The sequence below is a fragment of the Oncorhynchus kisutch genome, linkage group LG6 (genome assembly GCF_002021735.2).
Source record: "Oncorhynchus kisutch isolate 150728-3 linkage group LG6, Okis_V2, whole genome shotgun sequence".
NCBI classification, from domain to species: domain Eukaryota; kingdom Metazoa; phylum Chordata; class Actinopteri; order Salmoniformes; family Salmonidae; genus Oncorhynchus; species Oncorhynchus kisutch.
This window is the reverse complement of record NC_034179.2, coordinates 19,192,691-19,220,457: the sequence shown is the minus strand read 5'-3', so window position 1 is coordinate 19,220,457 and position 27,767 is coordinate 19,192,691. Positions and strand designations below refer to the sequence as shown.

Sequence of the window (27,767 nt, the reverse complement as noted above, 5' to 3'; positions counted from 1 at the left end):
CATTTGTCTATACCCTTGTGTATTCTACTGACTAAATGGATAGGAATAAATAGTAAAGCTAACTGTCTGGTTCCCAGATGTATGTCTGGGACTGTCACCCTGCCCTTCAATGTTAGGAGGAAGGACTAGGTTGTAATCCAGGCCCAGTTTAGCATAAATCCCAGGATTCAGGTCATAGGCCAATCTAAGAAAGTGCTGAGTCAACACTACTGCCACACACTCTTCTGCCTAGGTTCAACTACGGAGATCAATTGAGGACTCTAGTGCCGAAATGCAGATGCCATTTTGGGACAGATAAATGATGTGATGTGTATGGGTTTAACACAGAATAGTCATCTACCTGGCCAATTTGTGATTACATTCATGAATATTTGACATGCACATTTTCTATAATCTGAATTCATTTTGTTGTAACTTGTTCGTGCATTTCTATCTGTATGCTGCTGGGCCAGGGGTAACTTCGATACTTTGACCCAACCTCTGGCCATATGCATACAAACAATAGTATATTTTACAAATGAGTTTTCCTGTTATATAAAACTAACAAGATACCATTAGACTAAATGCATCCTTTAAAAATGAATTTACTTTATTTTGGTTATTCTAGATAGCACATACAGAGCTTCAGAATTCTGGTCATGTTTACATGCAAATATTTGTAACAGCAAATTGGGGAATAAAATGTTAGTTGCAATTTTTAATGGTATGGTTAAGCAAAAATAATTGCTGCTTCTAATAAATGGGTACAGAGCATAACAGTAATGTTGCACTGATGTTCATAGAGAATCTATGTATTACCTATTAATCATCTGAAAAAATATACTATAATTTAAATATTTTTTACAGCAGGACACTATTTACAAATGATTATATCTATCAAAGCATAGATACCCCATAGAGAGTGGGGCTGCTATAAGAACATGATTATTCTTTGTTCATAACGAGTACTAGGAGATTCTATGGATCCACTGAGTCGGCTCGTATCAGAATCAAGGCCACTGGCTTCAATAACTACCGAGGGTTTGGGACTTTGACCATTATCCTCAGTGGACCATTTGGAAATCCATCCATATTGTTATAGATCATACACACACATCATTTGAGACATATTGTATCTTGTTTTTACCTTAAAAGTATGTCTTATTCAAATATTCTAAAATAGACAGTGAACAGTTACATATTGAGAATGATAGTTTTTTCTAAATGAACCATTTCTAGTTCAGTGTTGATAGCCAGGGACTGTAACAGACCTTCCTGAAAATGTCAACTCCTTTCTCTCCTATCTCAGTACAATACATTTTAAATGTACACACAGAGAGAATCTCGACTGTCTTGACTTCAGACTTTCTATAATATTTACCTTTCTGTACTTAAACAGCACGGGACAGTAACAATTAGTTGACAGCAAAACTATCACATAGCAACCCACAACAAGGGGTAACATTACCCTGTAATGGAGTGAAATCATAAAACATACATAAATACTGTGGGTGCTTTTTCTGTCCTATTTCACACATGTACAAGTGTGTATTAATACTCTTGTGAATTAGAAATGTGTTTTTTTGCATATCCCAACCCCCTCAGAGAATGGGGTCATGGCCAGAGTTTGCCATTATCAATGGTGACCCTGGAGCAGTTAGAGTTAAGTGCCTTGCTCAAGGGCACAAACTGATTTTTCACCTTGTCGGCTCAGGAGTTTGAACTAGCGACCTTTCGGTTACTGGCCCAACGATCTAACCGCTCGTCTAGCTACCACCATGGCGTATCAGGACGCTAACCTAACTACTGCATAATCTACTTTTGATTACCATTAGGGTAAACACATTCTCTCATGTAAATGATGACTGACTGGAAGGTATGAAGAACAACATAAGCCACTGTAATTACACTGTTGATGTAATATTGGATTCTTGATGAATCCACCAAGGTTTTGTATAATAACTGCCCCTGAATAAGGCAGTTAACCCACTGTTCCTAGGCCGTCATTGAAAATAAGAATTTGTTCTTAACTGACTTGCCTAGTTAAATAAAGGTAGAATAAATGTTAAAAAAATACAGAATACTGTTAAAAATTATTTATTATTTAACAGTATTCTGTATGAAAAAGGTCAAATGAGAAGCAATGCATATTAATGTTATATTCATAGGACATTCCACATGTTTAGAAACAAATATTTCAGAATTGAGTGATTTCTTGTTCCTTAAATTGGTTGATAAAGACCTTCAGGAACTTAGTGTACATAAGACGCATACTCTCCACACGTCTACTTGCAGGATTCCTCCCAAGGTCGTGAAACATATTGACAGGGGTAACTTCTAAAATGTGGATTTGCCAATACAACTAATGACAACTACCCTTCAACTGAAGGAAGAAACTTGACTGTTGTGTCCATAATGTGCCAACATGGGTCTGTAACCAGCAGGTCCAACAGCTTTTCTGCGTGGCTGCTAAATAGTCCCTCTGGCTCTTCTCCAAGGCTCTGATGCTGTGAGTGCAGGCTGTCTTTCCACAGCTGCTCTTAGGTGAGGCTGGCCCTGCCCTGGCCGGCAGCAAGACTGTGGCTGTGATGTATCCTGGAGTGATCTACCTCCAAAACGGGCTCTAGCACACTGAGCACGTCTTGGACCCTGTACATTACAAGAATAGAAAATAAAGTACGTGTTAAGGATCATCTGTGTTACTTTTACTGCAGACAAAATACTCTCTAAACTACAGAGCAATAATGCAATATATCCTCCACTCTGACCTGACTGGGCTTCCAGGATGGCCTGCTTGGCCTCGTACTCTTCCTGCTTGGCCTTCCACTCCTTCCTGTTGTTTAGGAGGCCATCATACATCGGCTGGATGGCCGGATGGAAGCGGGAGAATTCCTGATGGAAAAATATACTAAACATAAACTAGTGAGCTCTATTTCTGACAGTCAAGCCAGCTAACTAAATAATGCTTGTTTGAATGACAGTTGTGCATTTGGTTATTTTATACATCCAATAGAATGTTTTGATTTTTCATTGTTTACTTTGTGCTTAGCAATAGATGTGAAACTGAGAGATGTAGCAAGTCTGAAAAAGTGGCGGTACATACTGTACCTTGTAGATGAATGTGCAGACAAAGTCAATGAAACCACACTGCAGCTTGGGCAGTTGGCCAGCGCAGTTTCTGTCCATCATAGTCTGGAGGAAAGGAGGGAGAAAAACATGATTAAACACACACACACACACACACACACACAATGAATATACTCACAATGGGTTGTTTTTCAAGAACTTCCCTTTCCAAGTCACCCTGCTCCCAGAACTCAGCTGCTTCAAACAGCGCCACCTGGATGAAGCCAGACAGTCCCAAGTATTTCACTATGTTGGACATCTTTATTGATTTACAGAAACACAAAAGCTTCTGCTAAAATGTCTTCAAGGTATATAATTAGGCTATAATCTGAGGATCTCCTCACCTTGCTTTGCACCTCCCATGGTTTAGTGATGGCTGACAGGTCACATGCTGTCATCATCATGGCCCTTTGAGGAGAATTATTGGAGGTATCAGAGCAAAGTAGAAGTGCTAAGATACCATCCAATGTGCATGTTATAATCCTAAATATCCCACTATCACTACAATCCTCCCCCAACCATGAAGTGCACTCACAAGACAATCTCTTTCCTGGTCGTCTCCAGTGACATCCAGTCCACCCACTTCTTCTCATCTTCGTAGGTCTTTGATAGGTCAACAATCTTCTGGAACATTGTTCGCTTCCTGGTGACATTGGAAAAAACAGAGATTTATACATTCTGTTAAAGTTATAAGCTGTGCAATGTGAAATCTTGTTTTCCACAACTTTACAGGGCTAAGTAGGCATGATCGTTGCAGCGAAAGCTGTGAAAAGCAAACATTTGGATTAAACAGTGCTTCAATATGCAGAGAAAGAGTCCACATTAACAACAATACATTCTTCCTAAGATTTGAACCAGGTAATGTAGACAAACAGTGCAATTAGTGCAACCAATGACAATAGTGAGGGGTGTTTCATAATGATTAAGTTAATTAAAATGAATTAGTTAAACTGTTAAAAAATATTATATGGCATATTAAATATATTACACTATTGCTCTCATATAGAAATATAATGGAATGTTGTACATCATATTAGCATCAACATACATTATTGTTTCATTCAATTTCACATAATTTCATATTTGTTACATGTAATCTTTTGGTTCAACCTTAATGTATAATGAGCATCATCAACAGGGGGAACATATTTGTTGTACGCTAATAAGCTATAGAAATAATATATAAATTTATAAGACTTGTTCATAAAGGAAAACTATGTTCATAAGAAGGGCCTGAGATCAAAGTCAATATTCAGGCAACTTGGGGTCAATGTTATTAGATATCCAGTAAGCCTCCCTTTGTAGTAGTAGGATGTTACCTCCTCTCCTTGGTAGAGCAACATGCTCAATGCCTGTGTATTTGAGGGAGGGGATTGGATGGTTAGCTTCAACAAAGTGAGCTGCTACTGGATAGTCAATGTCCTTACACCTGATTGAGCTGCGGTGTTCAGCTATGCATTGTTTTAATTGTCTTTTCGTTTGTCTTACGTGGGCTTTTCCACATGAACAGGTGATGAGATTACTCCCTTGGTGTTGCATGAGATGATACCCCTAACAGGGATCTTTCAAGCTGTATATGAATGTATGAAGAAAGATGTTTTTATAGTGCTATTACACTGTGCGCATGAGCCACATTTGTAATTCCCATTTGGGCATTAACACTCCTGAAACCTCAGCAAACACACTGGACCCCAACACACACACATACAGTACACACAATTACATGTTGAAGTCAGAAGTTTATACACCTTAGCCAAATATATTTAAACTCAGTTTAGACAACTGCTGACATTTAATCAGAGTAAAAATTCCTTGTCTTAGGTCAGTTAGGATCACCACTTTATTTTCAGAATGTGAAATGTCAGAATAGTAGAGAGAATTAGTAGAGATAATTATTTATTTCAGCTTTTATTTCTTTCATCACATTCCCAGTGGGTCAGAAGTGGCCACTCAATTAATATTTGGTAGCATTCCCTTTAAATTGTTTAACTTGTGTCAAACGTTTTGGGTAGCCTTCCACAAGCTTCCCACAATAAGTTCGGTGAATTTTGGCCCATTCCTTCTGACAGAGCTGGTGTAACTGAGTCAGGTTTGTAGGCCTCCCTGCCCGCACACGCTTCTTCAGTTCTGCCCACACATTTTCTATAGGATTTAGGTCAGGGGTTTGTGATGGCCACTCCAATATCTTGACTTTGTTGTCCGTAAGCCATTTTACCACAACTTTGGAAGTATGCTTGGGGTCATTGTCCATTTGGAGGACCCATTTGCAACCAAGCTATAACTTCCTGACTGATGTCTTGAGATGTTGCTTCAATATATCCACATAATTGACCTACCTCATGATGCCATCTATTTTGTGAATTGCACCAGACCCTCCTGCAGCAAAGCACCCCCACAACACAATGCTGCCACAAAACCGTGTTTCACGGTTGGGATGGTGTTTTTCGGCTTGCAAGCCTCCCCCTTTTTCCTCCAAACATAACGATGGTCATTATGGCCAAACAGTTCTATTTTTGTTTCATCAGACCAGAGGACATTTCTCCAAAAAGTACAATCTTTGTCCCCATGTGCAGTTGCAAACCGTAGTGTGGCTTTTTTATGGCGGTTTTAGAGCAGTGGCTTCTTCCTTGCTGAGCGGCCTTTCAGGTTATGTCGTTATAGGACTTGTTTTACTGTGGATATAGATACTTTTGTACCGGTTTCCTCAAGCATCTTAGGTCGTTTGCTGCTGTTCTAGGATTGATTTACAATTTTCGCACCAAAGTACGTTAATCTCTAGGAGGCAGAACGCGTCTCCTTCCTGAGCAGTATGACGGCTATGACGGCTACTCCCAAGGATGACCCAGACTTGTGGAGGTCTACAATTGTTTTTCTGAAGTCTTGGCTGATTTCTTTTGATTTCCCATGATGTAAAGCAAAGAGGCACTGAGTTTGAACATAGGCCTTGAAATACATTCACAGGTACACCTCCAATTGACTCAAATGATGTCAATTAGCCTATCAGAAGCTTCTAAAGCAATGACATAATTTTGGGGAATTTTCCAAGCTGTTTAAAGACACAGTCAACTTAGTGTATGTAAACTTCTGACCCACTGGAATTGTGATACAATGAATTATATGTGAAATAATCTGTCTGTAAACAATTGCTGGAAAAATTACTTGTGTCATGCACAAAGTAGATGTCCTAATCGACTTGCCAAAACTATAGTTTTGTTTAAAAAGACATTTGTGGAGTGGTTGAATAACGAGTTTTAATGACTCCAACCTAAGTATATGTAAACTTCCGACTTCAACTGTACGTCCACACACACATAACACACGCACACATGCATACTGACTACACACACACACACACACACCCACACACTTTCACACTCATCACATGCGCTGCTACTACTGTCTATGATCTATTCTGTTGCCTGGTGATTTTACCCCTTTAAAAAAAAATATATATATTTAATGTTTATTTAACCCCTACGTGTGTGTACATAGCTACCTCAATTACCTTGAACCCTGCACACTGCCTCGGTACTCCTTGTATACTGTATAGGCGCGCTATTTTTACTCGTTATTGTTATTCACTGTGTATTTATTCCTTGTGTCACTGTTTCTATTATTACGCTGAACAACTGAAGGAAGAATGTGTTGGTCCCATGTTTCATATTCAACCTAATATTAGGTAGGTGTACCAATGTTTGGTGTACTCAGTGTATTATTCATGTCCAGCTAGATTTGGGTGAATTTGCTGGACTAAAAATATATACTGATCAAAAATATAAACGAAACATGTAAAGTGTTGGTCCCATGTTTCATAAGTTGAAATAAAAGATCCCAGACATTTGCCATAAGCACAAAAAGCTTATTTCTCTTAAAATGCCTATCAAATTTGTTTACATCCCTGTTAGTGAGCATTTCTCCTTTGCCAAGAGAATCCATCCACCTGACAGGTGTGGCATATCAAGAAGCTGATTAAAGAATATGTGTTCACCTTGTGCTGGGGACCGTGAAAGGCCACTCTAAAATGTGCAGTTGTTCAGTGTGTTTTTATATTTAACTCTGCATTGTTGGAAAAAGAGCCGTAAGTAAGCATTTCACTAGTCTACACCTGTTGTTTACGAAGCATGTGACAAATAAAATGCCATTACTCACTTGAAATAGAGTTGCAAGTCTGTTGCAATGATGGCAATGTCCAGGAGGTGGATGGCATGCTCGTTCTGTCTTCTGTTGAGGTTCTGGTAGATATTCAAGGACTGGTGGGAGGGAGGAGGAGTTAGACGAAAGCATCATGTGATCAACATGGAAGTAAAGAGTACCAATAATTAAATAATTGACATCAAAGGTGCTACTGCATTAGTTGAGATTCAAAAGCCTTACGTACCTCGTCTGCCAGAAGGAACTTGCTAAATTCTAGATGATGCCTCTCCAGGACAGACGAGCCGTGAAGCTTGGCTAGTGGGTTACCAGATCTGTCGATGAGGGGGGACCAGACCACTCACTGTACAGGGAGCTCATCATAAGCCATTCATCACACAAAGCTAATCCAAGTGCTTCTCTACATTTACAGTTGCAATGAGAGAGATAGTAAAAGAAGAGACCTAGAGATATATGAAGAGCTTGTTGTACCAACTCTCAGAGAGCAGAGATTGTTAGGAGTACTCACTTCACCTGGTAGAGGTTGTTTGTCCCCCTGTGGTCAATATCATGGAGAAAAGCAGATGTGATCATGGCCATCACCTCCAGATCTGTGTAGTACCTTTTCAGGTTCCCTGTCTTGACACAAAAAAAACACAGCAGTTTGACATTAAGTATTAGATATGACTTTTAATTATGTCTTTCAGTTAAGTCTTTGGGCAAATACAAATTGTTGTCGCAGAGAATATTCCTGTGCAGCGGAAAATGCCAATTGTAGTATATTTGAGGTTTAAAAAGGCTTCTAAAGTTCGTAATACCCACTTTGAAATGTCAGACTTGATTTGTCCTAACAAAAAGCATATCAACCCATGTTGCTGCAGGATTATTTTCCTAATGTGAGAATCTAGTCAAATTAGGATATCTGTAAGAAAATATGCCTTTTCTTTTCTGTGAGACAAAATAAAGTACATTACTACTGAGGCTTAAGCACTCCTACCGTCAACAGTGTGAACATAGTCTGCCCAACATTGAAACCGTGGCGCCAGTTGTGATAGGTGATTTTCCTGTAGCCTTTGCTGATAGAGAACAGGAAACGCACCAGAACCTGATGATTTTCATGGGATTTGGAAGTAGAGAATTAGAACATAAACAGATATTATGGGAGAGCAATAAATTAACTAACAGCATACCTACATGTTCATATATACAGTTTTTTCAGAGTATTTGCTCAAATTGACACTTCCCCAGCATTGAAAGTTGTTGCAGTACAGATCATGATTGTACAGTAACGTTACCTCCTGTGGAACCTGGAACTTCTTGACCACTCCGACCTCATAGTACATCTGGATCCCACACATCACCAGCTCCAGCTCTGTGCAGTCAAAGTCAGAGAACCCAAACTCGTAGATCTCAAACTTCTTGGGGCCGGGTAGCTCTTTTTTCTGTATTATAATGCATGATTATTATGGCATTATTCACAGCAAACTAAACATATGGCCATATGAATGTAGAGGTTTCAAATGCAGGCCTACTGTTCCAGTTAATCTGGAACCAGATGATGACAAAACTGTTATTCTACAAATATAACGTGGTAATACCAGAATCTGCAGAAACTCATCCTCTTCACAGTCACAGGGCTCTCTGTTGAAATACTGCCTGGTTTTCTAACATACATGAAACAACAATGAGTGTCAAACATTAAAACAATACTTCTCGTATAAAGGGGGTTAGATCTTTGGTGTGTACAATATCTTTGAGCAAATCTTCACCAGGATTGTCTGTATTTCGTCATCACGGCACTTGACGTGGTAGAGAACCATGTCCTGGGCTATGTCTTTCCGGTTCTCCATCATTTTCATCCTGTCATTAGTGTCTGTGTTGAGGTGGGACCAGCCCAGGAAGTTAGTCATAGCCTGGGGAGACAGACAGAAACAATGTCATTCAGAGTAGGTTTATTCAGTAGCCAACATGGTAAAACTTGGTGAAGACTTGAAAGTCCTGATGAAGACAAGTGGGGAAGGTGGGCAACAACACCTCCGCCACACTGGTCCTCAATACAGGGGCCCCATAGGGGAGTGTGCTCAGCACCCTCCTGTACTCCATGTTCACCCATGACTCCCTCCAAGTCAACAAAATGAAGGAGCTGATTGTGGACTACAGGAGACAGCAGGGCGAGCACACCCCCATCCACATCGACGGGGCCGTAGTGCAGAGGGTCAAAAGCAAAAGTTCCTCGGCGTGCACAATACTGACAACTTGAAAGGGTCCCTTCACACAGACAACAAGGTGAAGATGGTGCGACAGCGCCTCTTTAACCTCAGGAGGTTGACAAAATTAGGCTTGGCCCCTAAGACCCTTACAAACTTCTACAGATGCACCACTGAGAGCATTGTCGGCCTGTACCACCTGCCTGGTATGGCAATTGCTGCAATCTGCCCAACACATCACTGCCTACCCTGCAGGATATCTACAGTACCCGGTGTCACAGGAACGCTAAGAATATCATCAAGGACCTCAGCCACCCAAGCCTCGGCTTGTTCACCCTGCTACCATCTAGAAGGCGGAGACAGTACAGGTGCAACAAAGCTGAGACTGAGAAACAGCTTCTATCTCCAGGCCATGCAAATAATACAAATAAAATATAAATTATTGGAATTCACTCTGCCCTGAACTTTAATCAATGTTCTAGCCGGCTACCACCCAGTACTCTACCTTTAACCATTGAGACTGCTGTCCAATTTACACTGAGAACTGGTCACTTTATTAATGTTTACATACTGTTTTACCCATTTTACCCATATATATATATACACGCTTCCGTTCAAAAGTTTGGGGTCACTTAGAAATGTCCTTGTTTTTGAAAGAAAAGCAAGTTTTTTGGTCCTTCAAAATAACATCAAATTGATTCGAAATACAGTGTAGACATTGGATGGAATGTCTACATAGTCGTGCAGAGGCCCATTATCAGCAACCAACAGTCCTGTGCTCCAATGGCACGTTATGTTAGCTAATCCAACTTTATCATTTTAAAAGGGTAATTGATCATTAGAAAACCCTTTTGCAATTATATTAGCACAGCTGGAAAAATGTTGATCTGATTAAAGAAGCAATAAAACTGTCCTTCTAGACTGGTTGAGTATCTGGAGCATCAGCATTTGTGGGTTTGATTACAGGCTCAAAATGGGCAGAAACAAAGGCTTTTCTTCTGTAACTCGTCAGTCTATTCTTGTTCTGAGAAATGAAGGCTATTCCATGCGAGAAATTGCGCAAACTGTCTCTAACCGGAATAGAAAGTGGAGTGGGAGGCCCCGGTACACAACTGAGCAAGAGGACAAGTACATTAGTGTCTAGTTTGAGAAACAGTTGCCTCACATGTCCTCAACTGGCAGCTTCATTAAATAGTACCCGCAAAACACCAGTCTCAACGTTAACAGTGAAGAGGCGACTCTGGGATTCTAACCTTCCAGGCAGAGTTCCTCTGTCCAGTGTCTGTGTTCTTTTGCCCATCTTAATCTTTTCTTTTTATTGGCCAGTCTGAGATATGGCTTTTTCTTTGGAACTCTGCCTAGAAGGCCAGCATCCCAGAGTCACCTCTTCACTGTTGACGTTGAGACCGGTGTTTCATCAAGGATCTCTCCGTACTTGCTCCGTTCATCTTTGCCTCGATCCTGACTAGTCTCCCTGTCCCTGTTGCTGAAAAAATCCCCACAGCATGATGCTGCCACCACCACCATGCTTCACTGTAGGGATGGTGCCAGGTTTCCTCCAGATATGACGCTTGACATTCAGGCCAAAGAGTTCAATATTGGTTTCATCAGACCGGACAATCTTGTTTCTCATGGTCTGAGAGTCTTTAGGTGCCTTTAAGGCAAACTCCAAGCAGGCTGTCATGTGCCTTTTACTGAAGAGTGGCTTCTGTCTGGCCACTCTACCATAAAGGCCTGATTGGTGGAGTGCTGCAGAGATGGTTGTCCTTTTGGAAGGTCCTCCCATCTCCACAAAGGAATTCTAGAGCTCTGTCAAAGTGACCCTCGGGTTCTTGGTCACCTCCCTGACCAAAGCCATTCTCCCCCGATTGCTCAGTTTGGCAGCCAGCTCTAGGAAGAGTCTTGGTGGTTCCAAAGTTCTTCCATTTAAGAATGATGGAGCCCTGGTCTAAGGCACTGCATCGCAATGCTAGCTGTGCCACTAGAGATTCTGAGGTCAAATCCAAGCTCTGTCACAGCCGGCTGCGACCGGGAGACCCATGGGGTGGCGCACAATTGGCCCAGCTTTGTCCGGGTTATGGGAGGGTTTGGCTGGCAGGGATGTCCTCGTCCCATCGCTCACTAGTGACTCCTGTGGCCGGCTGGGCACAGTGCACGCTGACATTTTAGAAAAAGCTGTTGTACAGCAACTCACTGCCTTCCTGAAGACAAACAATGTATTTGAAGCGCTTCCGTCTGGTTTTAGACCCCATCATAGCACTGAGACTGCACTTGTGAAGGTAGTAAATTACCTTTTAATGGCGTCAGACCGAGGCTCTGCATCTGTCCTCGTGCTACTAGATCTTAGTGCTGCTTTCAATACATCGAACACACCACATTCTTTTGGAGAGATTGGAAACCCAAATTGGTCTACACGGACAAGTTCTGACCTGGTTTAGATCTTATCTGTCGGAAAGATAACCGTTTGTCTCTGTGGATGGTTTGTCCTCTGACAAATCAACTGTAAATTTCGGTGTTCCTCAAGGCTTTGATTTAGGACCACTATTGTTTTATGTCATCCATTTTTGAATAACAAAATAATGAAAAAGTTAAGGGGACTAAATACTTTCCGAAGTAACTATATATATATATATATATATATATATATATATATATATATATATATATATATATATATATATATATATTCTTGTCTCTGACATTGCTCATTCTAATATCTCTTCATTAAAATATATTTCTGGATTATATGTGTATTGTTATTTTTTTATTGCTAGGTATTACTGAACTGTTGGAGCTAGAAACACAAGCCTTTTGCTGCACCTGCGATAACATCCTCAAATCTGTGTACGCGACCAATAAACTTTGATTTAATTTAATTTGCAACATTGGGAGACAGACAGTCACAATATCATTTTGAGTAAGTTCACTAAAGTCAATGTGGTCTACACAAAGCAGGAGCAGAAGAAGGCTTTCTCAAGTCACTTTACTTGACCACTTCTCTGTGAAGACAGAAGGAGTTGAGAAATCAACTGAGTGCTGTAGTATAGTAAAGTACCTCCATTAGCTCCTCATCCTGCTGGTCGAATGGCTTCCCATCTTTCCTGTTGTAGAATGTAGCCACGCCCACAATCTCTTCCATCATGTTAACAATTGGCATGGACAGCACATTCTTTATGGTCCAACCACTGTCATCCAAGGGCTCTGACTGCATCATGGGAAGACACAAAGTAAATGCTCAACAGGAATTAGGCAAGTTGCTCAACTTTTTGCCAAAACTACATATAAGGATACCTGATTATATAATGAAGCAAAATGTACCTGAAACTTGAACATCTCCTCTGTTGTGGGATTCATGATGTTACATATCTAGATATTAATAATAAACAGTACAGCATCAACAACACATGCAAATCGTGGCAATTTGAATGTTCTCGCATTTTAAGTAAATTCCAAATTCTGAAAGCATTTCAAACACTACTGGAATAATAGTTTAAAGTGGGAACTTACAAGACCAGTTTCGGCCACATATGTGGGCAATCCAGTACACAACACCCAGTGTTCTAGAGTGGGAGTCCTGTTGACAGGAGACAGTCAGACAACACACATTGATTATCCCTCTATACAGTGTCATACAGGGTTGTAACTACTTCAACTATACATAAATGTTCAGAGAAAGGTGAGAGAAACATACGCGATAACTTTGATATCCTCTTTTCCATGCAAAATATAATCAATGACTTTGTAGAATATGACTTCCTGCAATCACAGATAACCCCCAAAAAAATCACAAATGAGAATTTGCAGAACAAAGGCAAAACGGTAAAGAGCTGTTCATGTGGTAATAAGTAGATAGATATGAACACTTACTCTGCCATCCGGAGTAACAGGTCCAGCGTAGGGGGGCTGATCTCCCATCAACACTGGCCAGATGTCAAAGAACTCCTATAGCAACAAAGCAATGACACAGATGGATTGTCACACACAGCATATTAATAATATACTGTATAGTGCCATATGAGATATGTCATGTAGGCTACAGTATTACCAGAGGACCCATAATAACTTCTTTATGATGACTAAATGTCTTGGTCATTCTTGAATTGCGGTGGCATTTACGCCCCTCAACATGACAAATAGTTACATATCATACATATTTTTGTTTATATTTTACTGATTATATATATATATATATATATTATCAATGATAAAACATAATGCAAGTACTTTATACTGCAAAACCTTATGTTTGTGCATTAAAGTACTTGGGGCAAGCAAATGGACTGGTCCCAGTTGTGATGAGCAGAGTTGTAGTGACATGTTTTGGGATTTGGAGATATCTATTATTTTTAATGCAAGAAAGTAATCAAAAGTATTCCATGTATTGTATAGACCAATAAAAACGAAGGCTATTAAAATACCTTTATTTTAAAATGTTTACAAATACAATATGTGTCCCTAAGTTTTATTTCATTGGTGTTACTGCCTTGAGCATTCCCTCCAGTGGCAAACTGTTATCGGGGGAGGGGTCTATATTAAAGAAAATTATTTGCTTATCACTGTCACACCCTGGCCTTAGAGAGCTTTTTATGTCTCTATTTTGGTTTGGTCAGGGTGTGATTTGGGGTGGGCATTCTATGTTATTTCCTATGTTTTGTATTTCTTTGTTTTGGCCGGGTATGGTTCTCAATCAGGGACAGCTGACTATCGTAGGTAGCTTTTTTCCTCCTATGTATTGTGGGTAGTTGTTTTCTGTTTAGTGTTCTTCACATGACAGGACCGTTTCGGTTTCGTGTATTCTCTTTGTTATTTTTGTTTAAGTGTTCACTTTCAATAAAAGTCATGAACACTCACCACGCTGCGCTTTGGTCCGATTCCTCCTCATCCGACGACGACACCCGTTACAATCACACCCTCAATTTAAATGCAGGGAAATTACGTTGTGTGCAACATGATTAATTATATCACTTTAATAAATTATTTTTAAGGGGTTTTTGACCTTCGATTTGAGCATCTGTGACCATTTAAGTAAATCTTAATTTAAAGTGTGTCATTGTGTTACCGTCAACGGTGGTGCTACTCCTACTGGTGGCAGAATGTAATCATAATGATACAAATGATACAAATTAAAGTCATTCAACTGCCATATTAGTTGATTTAGAATAGGAAGATGTGCCCAAATACATTTAAACAAAACACATTTTAGACAAATGAAGTCATTTTTTTCCAAAATGCCATGCCAAAATGTCACCGCTATTGAAGAATGACCCGGATACATGCAGACAGAGCATCACCTTCTCCTTTGTCATATCCAGTAGGCCCACAGAGTACCTGTCACAGTTCAGGTATGCCCGCACTGTATACAGGGCTTTATGGAACTGTCTCTCAATGTCTGTCAGCTCCTCAAACACCTTGTTGGCGGACCACAACAGGACCTATACCCGACAGAAATGAACAACCACAAAGGATTAGTTAAAAATCAGTTGGTTGCTATATCCATAAATGTGTGAAAGCTAAATAAGAGCCTTTTTTGTGTTTGCACCATATTGTCATTGACAACTATTCCTTCCTCTGAATATCAGTGCAGACAGCAGACTCACCTGTCCTTTTCGAGTCTCACAGTTGTACAGGTAGTTCAGCTGGTAAATCTTCAGGTTCAAAGAGGCTATTCTGAGATACTTCAGAAAAAGCTGGGAGACAGAAAATCTGAATTATTCTTAGAGTGAGTGACATACATTGATGTGTAATTAAGGTGGTAGAGGGAAGGCAAGAAGAATGAACGCATGTACTGTATGTGGAACAGGTGTAAATGTGACCATCCTCTTCATAAAGGCAATACAGTTTGTACGCGTTCCTTGTTGGACATGTTTGTGTTCTACAACAGCATTCAGTGTTTGTATGCTGCATATACTTTCAGTGAACAAACTTTGGGATTGGGGAAGGCCTCATGATTACCTTTTTAGTAATTTAGCAGATGCTCTTATCCAGAGCAATTTACAGGAGCAATTAGAGTTAAGTGCCTTCACTTGAGCAACCTTTCGGTTACTGGCCTAACACTCTTAACCGCTAGGCTACCTGCCTCCCATCCCCAACTAATTCAGGCTCTAACATCATGTAATTTTTTTTTTTTAAATTTATTTCACCTTTATTTAACCAGGTAGGCCAGTTGAGAACAAGTTCTCATTTACAACCGCGACCTGGCCAAGATAAAGCAAAGCAGTGTGACACAAACAACAACACAGAGTTACACATGGAATAAACAAACGTACAGTCAGTGACACAATATAAAAAAATCTATATACAGTGTGTGCAAATGAGGTAAGATTAGGGAGGTAAGATAATAAGTAGGCCGTAGTGGTGAAGTTATTACAGTTTAGCAATTTAACACTGGACTGTGCAGATACTGGGGTGCAAAGGAGCAAAAAAATAATAATAAATAAATAACAATATGGGGATGAGGTAGTTGGATGGGCTATTTACAGATGGGCTATGTACAGGTGTAGTGATCTGTGAGCTGCTCCGACTGCTGATGCTTAAAGTTAGTGAGGGAGATATGAGTCTCCAGCTTCAGTGATTCTTGCAATTTGTTCCAATCATTGGCAGCAGAGAACTGGAAAGAAAGGACGATTAGGCTTTGTGGGTGACCAGTGAAATATACCTGCTGGAGCGTGTGCTACGGGTGGGTGCTGCTATAGTGACCAGTAATGACCTCATCATTGTATTTCCATTGTGACTGTGTGGGATTTCCCTGCTGACACATAGAGATGTGTGGATCATATTCTCAGAGACTCACTTAATCCTCAGTACTCACATCCTCATCCTCAGTGGTGAAGTGGGGTCCAGTGGTCTTGTTCAGGGCCATGATCACAGCCACCACATCCTCTCCGTTCATGATAGGCGAGGATAATATGTTCCTGGTTTTGTACTCTGTCAGGTCATCAACAAACGAGCTGAAGTGACTGCTCTGTATGGCAGAAAACCAAACAAATCACTGACATCAGAGATCACACATGGATGTGTTAAGATGGGTCTATAAGTCAATACATAGGCTTGGTGTGGAGCCTTTTTCAGTTTACATATCATTATAGACCACAGATTAATACATGTTAACAACTGGCAAATTCAAGATAAAATACCATGTATAAAAGGGATATATGTAGCTATTCTGTTAAGAAATACACTTCAATATCAAGAGTGAATGTAAATTTGGGCAATGTGAAATATACATTTATACATTTATATATAGCTTCATGCTGACCCCAATGTACACGCCCCAAGACAGGTGCCATAATCCCAGATACAGCAGGGGGTAATGGGATATATAATAACTGGATTATGGCTGTCGAGAGGATTTATATTGTCTCCAGATATACATTTAGAAGCTCCCCACAGAACAGTATAGTTGCCGTACTACTTTATGTGGCACTATGTTTTAACAAGAATGTGAAAACTATGTGTATGTTAAAATAGTCCCGGAATAAATAACTATTCACTTGTTTGTCTGGCTGAATATGAACTTGATGCATCTATCTATTTTGTATGTGTTTGTTATTTGTGGCAGTAGGTACAGATAAAATATATTATCATGTGGGAGTGTGTGACAAGGCCCCTGAAAAAGGTTATTGACACAATCACACTGAAGCCACTGGCTCCTAGACTCTGGGACAATGTCTGTACTCATCACTACCACAACGTTTATGTCCTAACCTCTGGGACACTGTCTGTCTGTCTGTCTGTCTGTCTATCTGTCTGTCCCAATCACTACCTCTGGCTCCTATTCTCTAGGACATTGTCTGTCTGTCCCAATCACTACCACAACGTTTATGTCCTAACCTCTGGGACACTGTCAGTCTGTCCCCATCACTACCTCTGGCTCCTATTCTCTAGGACACTGTCTGTTTCCAACCACTACCACAACGTTTATGTCCTAACCTCTGGGATACTGTCTGTCTGTCCCAACCACTACCACAACATTTATGTCCTAACCTCTGGGACACTGTCTGTCTGTCCCCATCGCTACCACAACATTTATGTCCTAACCTCTGGTACACTGTCTGTCTGTCTGTCTGTCCCCATCACTACCTCTGGCTCCTATTCTCTAGGACACTGTCTGTCCCAACCACTACCACAATGTTTATGTCCTAACCTCTGGGACACTGTCTGTCCCAACCACTACCACAATGTTTATGTCCTAACCTCTGGGACACTGTCTGTTTGTCCCCATCACTACCTCTGGCTCCCATTCTCTAGGACATTGTCTGTCTGTCCCAATCACTACCACAACGTTTATGTCCTAACCTCTGGGACACTGTCTGTCTGTCCCAACCACTACCACAACGTTAATGTCCTAACCTCTGGGACACTGTCTGTCTGTCCCCATCACTACCACAACGTTTATGTCCTAACCTCTGGGACACTGTCTGTCTGTCCCAACCACTACCACAACATTTATGTCCTAACCTCTGGGACACTGTCTGTCTGTCTCCATCACTACCTCTGGCTCCTATTCTCTAGGACACTGTCTGTCCCAATCACTACCACAACGTTTATGTCCTAACCTCTGGGACACTGTCTGTCTGTCTGTCTCCATCACTACCTCTGGCTCCTATTCTCTAGGACACTGTCTGTCTGTCCCAACCACTACCACAACGTTTATGTCCTAACCTCTGGGACACTGTCTGTCTGTCCCCATCACTACCACAACATTTATGTCCTAACCTCTGGGACACTGTCTGTCTGTCCCAATCACTTCCACAACGTTTATGTCCTAACCTCTGGGACACTGTCTGTCCCAACCACTACCACAACGTTTATGTCCTAACCTCTGGGACACTGTCTGTCTGTCCAAATCACTACCACAATGTTTATGTCCTAACCTCTGGTACACTGTCTGTCTGTCTGTCTGTCACCATCACTTCCTCTGGCTCCTATTCTCTAGGACACTGTCTGTCTGTCCAAACCACTACCACAACGTTTATGTCCTAACCTCTGGGACACTGTCTGTCCCAATCACTACCACAACATTTATGTCCTAACCTCTGGGACACTGTCTGTCTGTCTGTCCCAATCACTACCACAACGTTTATGTCCTAACCTCTGGGACACTGTCTGTTTGTCCCAACCACTACCACAACGTTTATGTCCTAACCTCTGGGACACTGTCTGTCTGTCCCCATCACTACCACAACGTTTATGTCCTAACCTCTGGGACACTGTCTGTCTGTCTGTCCCCAACACTACCTCTGGCTCCTATTCTCTAGGACACTGTCTGTCCCAACCACTACCACAACGTTTATGTCCTAACCTCTGGGACACTGTCTGTCTGTCCCCATCACTACCACAACGTTTATGTCCTAACCTCTGGTACACTGTCTGTCTGTCTGTCTGTCTGTCTGTCTGTCTGTCTGTCTGTCTGTCTGTCTGTCTGTCTGTCTGTCTGTCTGTCTGTCTGTCTGTCTGTGTCCCCATCACTACCTCTGGCTCCCATTCTCTAGGACATTGTCTGTCTGTCCCAACCACTACCACAACGTTTATGTCCTAACCTCTGGGATACTGTCTGTCTGTCCCAACCACTACCACAACGTTTATGTCCTAACCTCTGGGACACTGTCTGTCTGTCTGTCTGTCTGTCCCAACCACTACCACAATGTTTATGTCCTATTCTCTAGGACACTGTCTGTCTGTTTCCAACCACTACCACAACATTTATGTCCTAACCTCTGGGACACTGTCTGTCCCAACCACTACCACAACATTTATGTCCTAACCTCTGGGACACTGTCTGTCTGTCCAAATCACTACCACAATGTTTATGTCCTAACCTCTGGTACACTGTCTGTCTGTCTGTCTGTCACCATCACTACCTCTGGCTCCTATTCTCTAGGACACTGTCTGTCTGTCCAAACCACTACCACAATGTTTATGTCCTAACCTCTGGGACACTGTCTGTCCCAATCACTACCACAACATTTATGTCCTAACCTCTGGGACACTGTCTGTCTGTCTGTCCCCATCACTACCACAACGTTTATGTCCTAACCTCTGGGACACTGTCTGTCTGTCCCAATCACTACCACAACATTTATGTCCTAACCTCTGGGACACTGTCTGTCTGTCCCAATCACTACCACAACGTTTATGTCCTAACCTCTGGGACACTGTCTGTCTGTCCCAACCACTACCACAACGTTTATGTCCTAACCTCTGGGACACTGTCTGTCTGTCCCCATCACTACCACAACGTTTATGTCCTAACCTCTGGGACACTGTCTGTCTGTCCCCATCACTACCTCTGGCTCCCATTCTCTAGGATACTGTCATGTCTGTCCCAACCACTACCACAACGTTTGTGTCCTAACCTCTGGGATACTGTCTGTCCCAACCACTACCACAACGTTTATGTCCTAACCTCTGGGACACTGTCTGTCTGTCTGTCCCAACCACTACCACAATGTTTATGTCCTATTCTCTACGACACTGTCTGTCTGTTTCCAACCACTACCACAACATTTATGTCCTAACCTCTGGGACACTGTCTGTCTGTCCCCATCACTACCTCTGGCTCCCATTCTCTAGGACACTGTCTGTCTGTCCCAACCACTACCACAACGTTTATGTCCTAACCTCTGGGACACTGTCTGTCCCAACCACTACCACAACGTTTATGTCCTAACCTCTGGGACACTGTCTGTCTGTCCAAATCACTACCACAACGTTTATGTCCTAACCTCTGGTACACTGTCTGTCTGTCTGTCTGTCTGTCTGTCTGTCTGTCCCCATCACTACCTCTGGCTCCTATTCTCTAGGACACTGTCTGTCTGTCCAAACCACTACCACAACATTTATGTCCTAACCTCTGGGACACTGTCTGTCTGTCCCAATCACTACCACAACATTTATGTCCTAACCTCTGGGACACTGTCTGTCTGTCTGTCTGTCCCAATCACTACCACAACGTTTATGTCCTAACCTCTGGGACACTGTCTGTCTGTTTCCAACCACTACCACAACATTTATGTCCTAACCTCTGGGACACTGTCTGTCTGTCTGTCCCAACCACTACCACAATGTTTATGTCCTATTCTCTAGGACACTGTCTGTCTGTTTCCAACCACTACCACAACATTTATGTCCTAACCTCTGGGACACTGTCTGTCTGTCCCCATCACTACCTCTGGCTCCCATTCTCTAGGACACTGTCTGTCTGTCCCAACCACTACCACAACGTTTATGTCCTAACCTCTGGGACACTGTCTGTCCCAACCACTACCACAACGTTTATGTCCTAACCTCTGGGACACTGTCTGTCTGTCCAAATCACTACCACAACGTTTATGTCCTAACCTCTGGTACACTGTCTGTCTGTCTGTCTGTCTGTCCCCATCACTACCTCTGGCTCCTATTCTCTAGGACACTGTCTGTCTGTCCAAACCACTACCACAACATTTATGTCCTAACCTCTGGGGCACTGTCTGTCTGTCTGTCCCCAACACTACCTCTGGCTCCTATTCTCTAGGACACTGTCTGTCCCAACCACTACCACAACGTTTATGTCCTAACCTCTGGGACACTGTCTGTCTGTCCCCATCACTACCACAACATTTATGTCCTAACCTCTGGGACACTGTCTGTCTGTCCCAATCACTACCACAACGTTTATGTCCTAACCTCTGGGGCACTGTCTGTCTGTCTGTCCCCAACACTACCTCTGGCTCCTATTCTCTAGGACACTGTCTGTCCCAACCACTACCACAACGTTTATGTCCTAACCTCTGGGACACTGTCTGTCTGTCCCCATCACTACCACAACGTTTATGTCCTAACCTCTGGTACACTGTCTGTCTGTCTGTCTGTCCCCATCACTACCTCTGGCTCCCATTCTCTAGGACATTGTCTGTCTGTCCCAACCACTACCACAACGTTTATGTCCTAACCTCTGGGACACTGTCTGTCTGTCCCCATCACTACCACAACGTTTATGTCCTAACCTCTGGGACACTGTCTGTCTGTCCCAACCACTACCACAACGTTTATGTCCTAACCTCTGGGACACTTTCTGTCTGTCCATATCACTACCTCTGGCTCCTATTCTCTAGGACACTGTCTGTCTGTTTCCAACCACTACCACAACATTTATGTCCTAACCTCTGGGACACTGTCTGTCTGTCCCAATCACTACCACAACGTTTATGTCCTAACCTCTGGGACACTGTCTGTCTGTCCCAACCACTACCACAACGTTTATGTCCTAACCTCTGGGACACTGTCTGTCTGTCCCCATCACTACCACAACGTTTATGTCCTAACCTCTGGGACACTGTCTGTCTGTCCCAATCACTACCTCTGGCTCCTATTCTCTAGGACACTGTCTGTCTGTTTCCAACCACTACCACAACATTTATGTCCTAACCTCTGGGACACTGTCTGTCTGTCCCAACCACTACCACAACGTTTATGTCCTAACCTCTGGGACACTGTCTGTCTGTCCCCATCACTACCACAACGTTTATGTCCTAACCTCTGGGACACTGTCTGTCTGTCCCCATCACTACCACAATGTTTATGTCCTAACCTCTGGTACACTGTCTGTCTGTCTGTCTGTCACCATCACTACCTCTGGCTCCTATTCTCTAGGACACTGTCTGTCTGTCCAAACCACTACCACAACGTTTATGTCCTAACCTCTGGGACACTGTCTGTCCCAATCACTACCACAACATTTATGTCCTAACCTCTGGGACACTGTCTGTCTGTCTGTCTGTCCCCATCACTACCACAACGTTTATGTCCTAACCTCTGGGACACTGTCTGTCTGTCCCAATCACTACCACAACATTTATGTCCTAACCTCTGGGACACTGTCTGTCTGTCCCAATCACTACCACAACGTTTATGTCCTAACCTCTGGGACACTGTCTGTCTGTCCCAACCACTACCACAACGTTTATGTCCTAACCTCTGGGACACTGTCTGTCTGTCCCCATCACTACCACAACGTTTATGTCCTAACCTCTGGGACACTGTCTGTCTGTCCCCATCACTACCTCTGGCTCCCATTCTCTAGGACACTGTCATGTCTGTCCCAACCACTACCACAACGTTTGTGTCCTAACCTCTGGGATACTCTCTGTCTGTCCCAACCACTACCACAACGTTTATGTCCTAACCTCTGGGACACTGTCTGTCTGTCTGTCCCAACCACTACCACAATGTTTATGTCCTATTCTCTAGGACACTGTCTGTCTGTTTCCAACCACTACCACAACATTTATGTCCTAACCTCTGGGACACTGTCTGTCTGTCCCCATCACTACCTCTGGCTCCCATTCTCTAGGACACTGTCTGTCTGTCCCAACCACTACCACAACGTTTATGTCCTAACCTCTGGGACACTGTCTGTCCCAACCACTACCACAACGTTTATGTCCTAACCTCTGGGACACTGTCTGTCTGTCCAAATCACTACCACAACGTTTATGTCCTAACCTCTGGTACACTGTCTGTCTGTCTGTCTGTCCCCATCACTACCTCTGGCTCCTATTCTCTAGGACACTGTCTGTCTGTCCAAACCACTACCACAACATTTATGTCCTAACCTCTGGGACACTGTCTGTCTGTCCCAATCACTACCACAACATTTATGTCCTAACCTCTGGGACACTGTCTGTCTGTCTGTCTGTCTGTCTGTCCCAATCACTACCACAACGTTTATGTCCTAACCTCTGGGACACTGTCTGTCTGTTTCCAACCACTACCACAACATTTATGTCCTAACCTCTGGGACACTGTCTGTCTGTCCCAATCACTACCACAACGTTTATGTCCTAACCTCTGGGGCACTGTCTGTCTGTCTGTCCCCAACACTACCTCTGGCTCCTATTCTCTAGGACACTGTCTGTCCCAACCACTACCACAACGTTTATGTCCTAACCTCTGGGACACTGTCTGTCTGTCCCCATCACTACCACAACGTTTATGTCCTAACCTCTGGTACACTGTCTGTCTGTCTGTCTGTCCCCATCACTACCTCTGGCTCCCATTCTCTAGGACATTGTCTGTCTGTCCCAACCACTACCACAACGTTTATGTCCTAACCTCTGGGACACTGTCTGTCCCAACCACTACCACAACGTTTATGTCCTAACCTCTGGGACACTGTCTGTCTGTCCAAATCACTACCACAACGTTTATGTCCTAACCTCTGGGACACTGTCTGTCTGTCCCCATCACTACCACAACGTTTATGTCCTAACCTCTGGGACACTGTCTGTCTGTCCCCATCACTACCTCTGGCTCCCATTCTCTAGGACACTGTCATGTCTGTCCCAACCACTACCACAACGTTTGTGTCCTAACCTCTGGGATACTCTCTGTCTGTCCCAACCACTACCACAACGTTTATGTCCTAACCTCTGGGACACTGTCTGTCTGTCTGTCCCAACCACTACCACAATGTTTATGTCCTATTCTCTAGGACACTGTCTGTCTGTTTCCAACCACTACCACAACATTTATGTCCTAACCTCTGGGACACTGTCTGTCTGTCCCCATCACTACCTCTGGCTCCCATTCTCTAGGACACTGTCTGTCTGTCCCAACCACTACCACAACGTTTATGTCCTAACCTCTGGGACACTGTCTGTCCCAACCACTACCACAACGTTTATGTCCTAACCTCTGGGACACTGTCTGTCTGTCCAAATCACTACCACAACGTTTATGTCCTAACCTCTGGTACACTGTCTGTCTGTCTGTCTGTCCCCATCACTACCTCTGGCTCCTATTCTCTAGGACACTGTCTGTCTGTCCAAACCACTACCACAACATTTATGTCCTAACCTCTGGGACACTGTCTGTCTGTCCCAATCACTACCACAACATTTATGTCCTAACCTCTGGGACACTGTCTGTCTGTCTGTCTGTCTGTCTGTCCCAATCACTACCACAACGTTTATGTCCTAACCTCTGGGACACTGTCTGTCTGTTTCCAACCACTACCACAACATTTATGTCCTAACCTCTGGGACACTGTCTGTCTGTCCCAATCACTACCACAACGTTTATGTCCTAACCTCTGGGGCACGGTCTGTCTGTCTGTCCCCAACACTACCTCTGGCTCCTATTCTCTAGGACACTGTCTGTCCCAACCACTACCACAACGTTTATGTCCTAACCTCTGGGACACTGTCTGTCTGTCCCCATCACTACCACAACGTTTATGTCCTAACCTCTGGTACACTGTCTGTCTGTCTGTCTGTCCCCATCACTACCTCTGGCTCCCATTCTCTAGGACATTGTCTGTCTGTCCCAACCACTACCACAACGTTTATGTCCTAACCTCTGGGACACTGTCTGTCTGTCCCCATCACTACCACAACGTTTATGTCCTAACCTCTGGGACACTGTCTGTCTGTCCCCATCACTACCACAACGTTTATGTCCTAACCTCTGGGACACTGTCTGTCTGTCCCAACCACTACCACAACGTTTATGTCCTAACCTCTGGGACACTTTCTGTCTGTCCATATCACTACCTCTGGCTCCTATTCTCTAGGACACTGTCTGTCTGTTTCCAACCACTACCACAACATTTATGTCCTAACCTCTGGGACACTGTCTGTCTGTCCCAATCACTACCACAACGTTTATGTCCTAACCTCTGGGACACTGTCTGTCTGTCCCAACCACTACCACAACGTTTATGTCCTAACCTCTGGGACACTGTCTGTCTGTCCCCATCACTACCTCTGGCTCCTATTGTCTAGGACACTGTCTGTCTGTCCAAACCACTACCACAACGTTTATGTCCTAACCTCTGGGACACTGTCTGTCTGTCCCAACCACTACCACAACATTTATGTCCTAACCTCTGGGACACTGGTCTGTCTGTCCCCATCACTACCTCTGGCTCCTATTCTCTAGGACACTGTCTGTCTGTTTCCAACCACTACCACAACATTTATGTCCTAACCTCTGGGACACTGTCTGTCTGTCCCAATCACTACCTCTGGCTCCTATTCTCTAGGACACTGTCTGTCTGTTTCCAACCACTACCACAACATTTATGTCCTAACCTCTGGGACACTGTCTGTCTGTCCCAACCACTACCACAACGTTTATGTCCTAACCTCTGGGACACTGTCTGTCTGTCCCCATCACTACCTCTGGCTCCTATTCTCTAGGACACTGTCTGTCTGTTTCCAACCACTACCACAACATTTATGTCCTAACCTCTGGGACACTGTCTGTCTGTCCCAATCACTACCACAACGTTTATGTCCTAACCTCTGGGACACTGTCTGTTTGTCCCAACCACTACCACAACGTTTATGTCCTAACCTCTGGGACACTGTCTGTCTGTCCAAATCACTACCACAACGTTTATGTCCTAACCTCTGGGACACTGTCTGTCTGTCCAAACCACTACCACAACGTTTATGTCCTAACCTCTGGGACACTGTCTGTCTGTCCCAATCACAACCACAACGATAATGTCCTAACCTCTGGGATACTGTCTGTCTGTCCCCATCACTACCACAACGTTTATGTCCTAACCTCTGGGATACTGTCTGTCTGTCCAAATCACTACCACAACGTACGTTTATGTTTCATTTCCACAATCTGACTCTTACCTCATTGGCATCTTTCAAATTGATGTGTTTCTTGGTCTGGGCCACATTTCCCACCACCCCAAGGTCCAGGGGGAAGACTATCTCGTGGTCAGGGTGAACCACACAGTCATCCAGCTCAGACTCTGTGGTGATGTTGAAAAGACGCGTGGCTAGCTCCGCGATGCCGTTCCTCTCCCGGTACATGAACAGGCTGCAGCGGTCAGCTTGGATCAGGGCGACGATCCTCTTCAGGATCTTGAACACCACTTTCTCCATGTTCACATTCTCCTGCATTTCTTTGATCAGGTCGAACAGGATCTGGCCTTCCTCTATCTGGCTCAGCTCCTGTAACATCCCAAAATCCACCTTGGACTCCGGGATCCCCGCCATCACAGAGAGGGCTCCTGGTGTGAGCTTCTTGTTGAAGTAGCCCTGGGCGAAAGCCGGGTTCCCATCCAGGAACTTCTCAACATCTTCCTTTGTCGCACTCATCTTGGGTTAGGGATGTACTGGTTCTACCCCAGTTCCAGTATTCAAACCAATGGTCCCTAAAAATACTACAAAACCAATTACCTATTGATTACTGGCAAATAAAAAAGTAGACACATTCACTCCATGTTATCCCAAAACACCCTGAATAAAGAGGGCAGGCAGGTTAGGCACATTAGTCAGGTCCTGCTGTGAACAGAGGATACACCTGCAATGACAGGGGAGGGAGGGCTGAGTCCAATCCCATTGTCATCAGCAAGCTTTTCTCTTAATAGTGTTGAAGGTGAACCAGGATCTGCTCATGCAAAACTGATCAGGTGATCACTATGAAGGAGGCCATCACAGTCCAGTCCTATCACTTGAGATGTATGGGGGTCTATGAGATAATAAGACAAGCCTGATGATAAAATGGTAATAATCTTTCCACCCCGGCTATATTAAGGTTCCTTAACCATCTTATACAAAAGGTCAGCTGGATAATCTCCACATGAATAGATTCATACTATCAGATCTGCTACCTGTGAGTGAGACGAGGCTGGCGAGGGAGGTGTGTCATAGTCATATGTTTCGTTCATATGAACCTGCGCGTGTCTGTCCTCGTTTATAAGGGTATATGCTTACGGGCATTTGCTTATGAGTGTGTATAAAATAATTTGGTCTGTAATTTTTGTTACTCAGTATTATGTTGGATATAACTACTATTATTTTATAATAAATATAAAATTGATTCAACAGTTCTTTAATCACAATTACAGTATAAACCTCTGAAACTAAATTTTAACATTTTAACCTAGAGATACAGTGTTACAACACAAGATGGCAGCCGGCTCATACTAAGGACCAAGCTAATTGTGCTTGTACTGTTAATCATTGCTACTGAGGCTGACCATGCCATTAAGATTCAAGCCATCAAAATAATTGTATTCAAGAGATTTTGTTTAACCAGTACATATTAGTACTGTTGCTTGTTTCAAATCAAATCAAATCAAATTTTATTTGTCACATACACATGGTTAGCAGATGTTAGTGCGAGTGTAGCGAAATGCTTGTGCTTCTAGTTCCGACAATGCAGTAATAACCAACAAGTAATCTAGCTAACAATTCCAAAACTACTACCTTATAGACACAAGTGTAAGGGGATAAAGAATATGTACATAAAGATATATGAATGAGTGATGGTACAGAGCGGCATAGGCAAGATACAGTAGATGGTATTGAGTGCAGTATA

The 27,767-nt window shown here is 43.0% G+C and overlaps 1 protein-coding gene across 2 annotated transcripts; it reads right to left on the bottom strand.

Moving 5' to 3' along the window:
* Nucleotides 1-571: 571 nt before the first annotated feature.
* LOC109892466 (rod cGMP-specific 3',5'-cyclic phosphodiesterase subunit beta-like) lies at nt 572-26,754 on the bottom strand. 2 transcript variants are annotated; one of them, XR_004210211.1, is made up of 22 exons: nt 26,072-26,542; nt 16,252-16,404; nt 15,041-15,130; nt 14,735-14,875; nt 13,311-13,385; nt 13,135-13,199; nt 12,951-13,017; nt 12,762-12,809; nt 12,499-12,648; nt 9,006-9,149; nt 8,835-8,900; nt 8,532-8,678; nt 8,234-8,341; nt 7,766-7,875; nt 7,484-7,571; nt 7,255-7,355; nt 3,641-3,748; nt 3,450-3,513; nt 3,245-3,319; nt 3,083-3,171; nt 2,748-2,871; nt 572-2,628 (listed from the first exon to the last, which is right to left on the bottom strand). XR_004210211.1 is itself a non-coding variant. In XM_020485019.2 (22 exons), the coding sequence occupies exons 1-22, from the start codon at nt 26,540-26,542 to the stop codon at nt 2,603-2,605; spliced, it is 2,505 nt and encodes an 834-aa protein (XP_020340608.1). In that variant the 5' UTR covers nt 26,543-26,754; the 3' UTR covers nt 572-2,602. The 2 variants fall into 2 exon arrangements, 1 of the variants encoding a protein (XP_020340608.1); XM_020485019.2 differs by having other exon boundaries at nt 3,088-3,171; nt 26,072-26,754.
* Between the last annotated feature and the right edge of the window lie 1,013 nt (nt 26,755-27,767).

Excerpts from the sequence above, each read along its gene's own strand:
- LOC109892466 (XM_020485019.2), bottom strand. The coding sequence starts at position 26,542 with ATGAGTGCGACAAAGGAAGATGTTGAGAAGTTCCTGGATGGGAACCCG. Across the intron at positions 12,810-12,950 it reads ATGTGGCCGAAACTGGTCTT|ATATGTAACATCATGAATCC; the intron begins GTAAGTTCCCAC and ends ATTAATATCTAG. Across the intron at positions 3,749-7,254 it reads GACTTGCAACTCTATTTCAA|GAAGCGAACAATGTTCCAGA; the intron begins GTGAGTAATGGC and ends CAATGTCACCAG.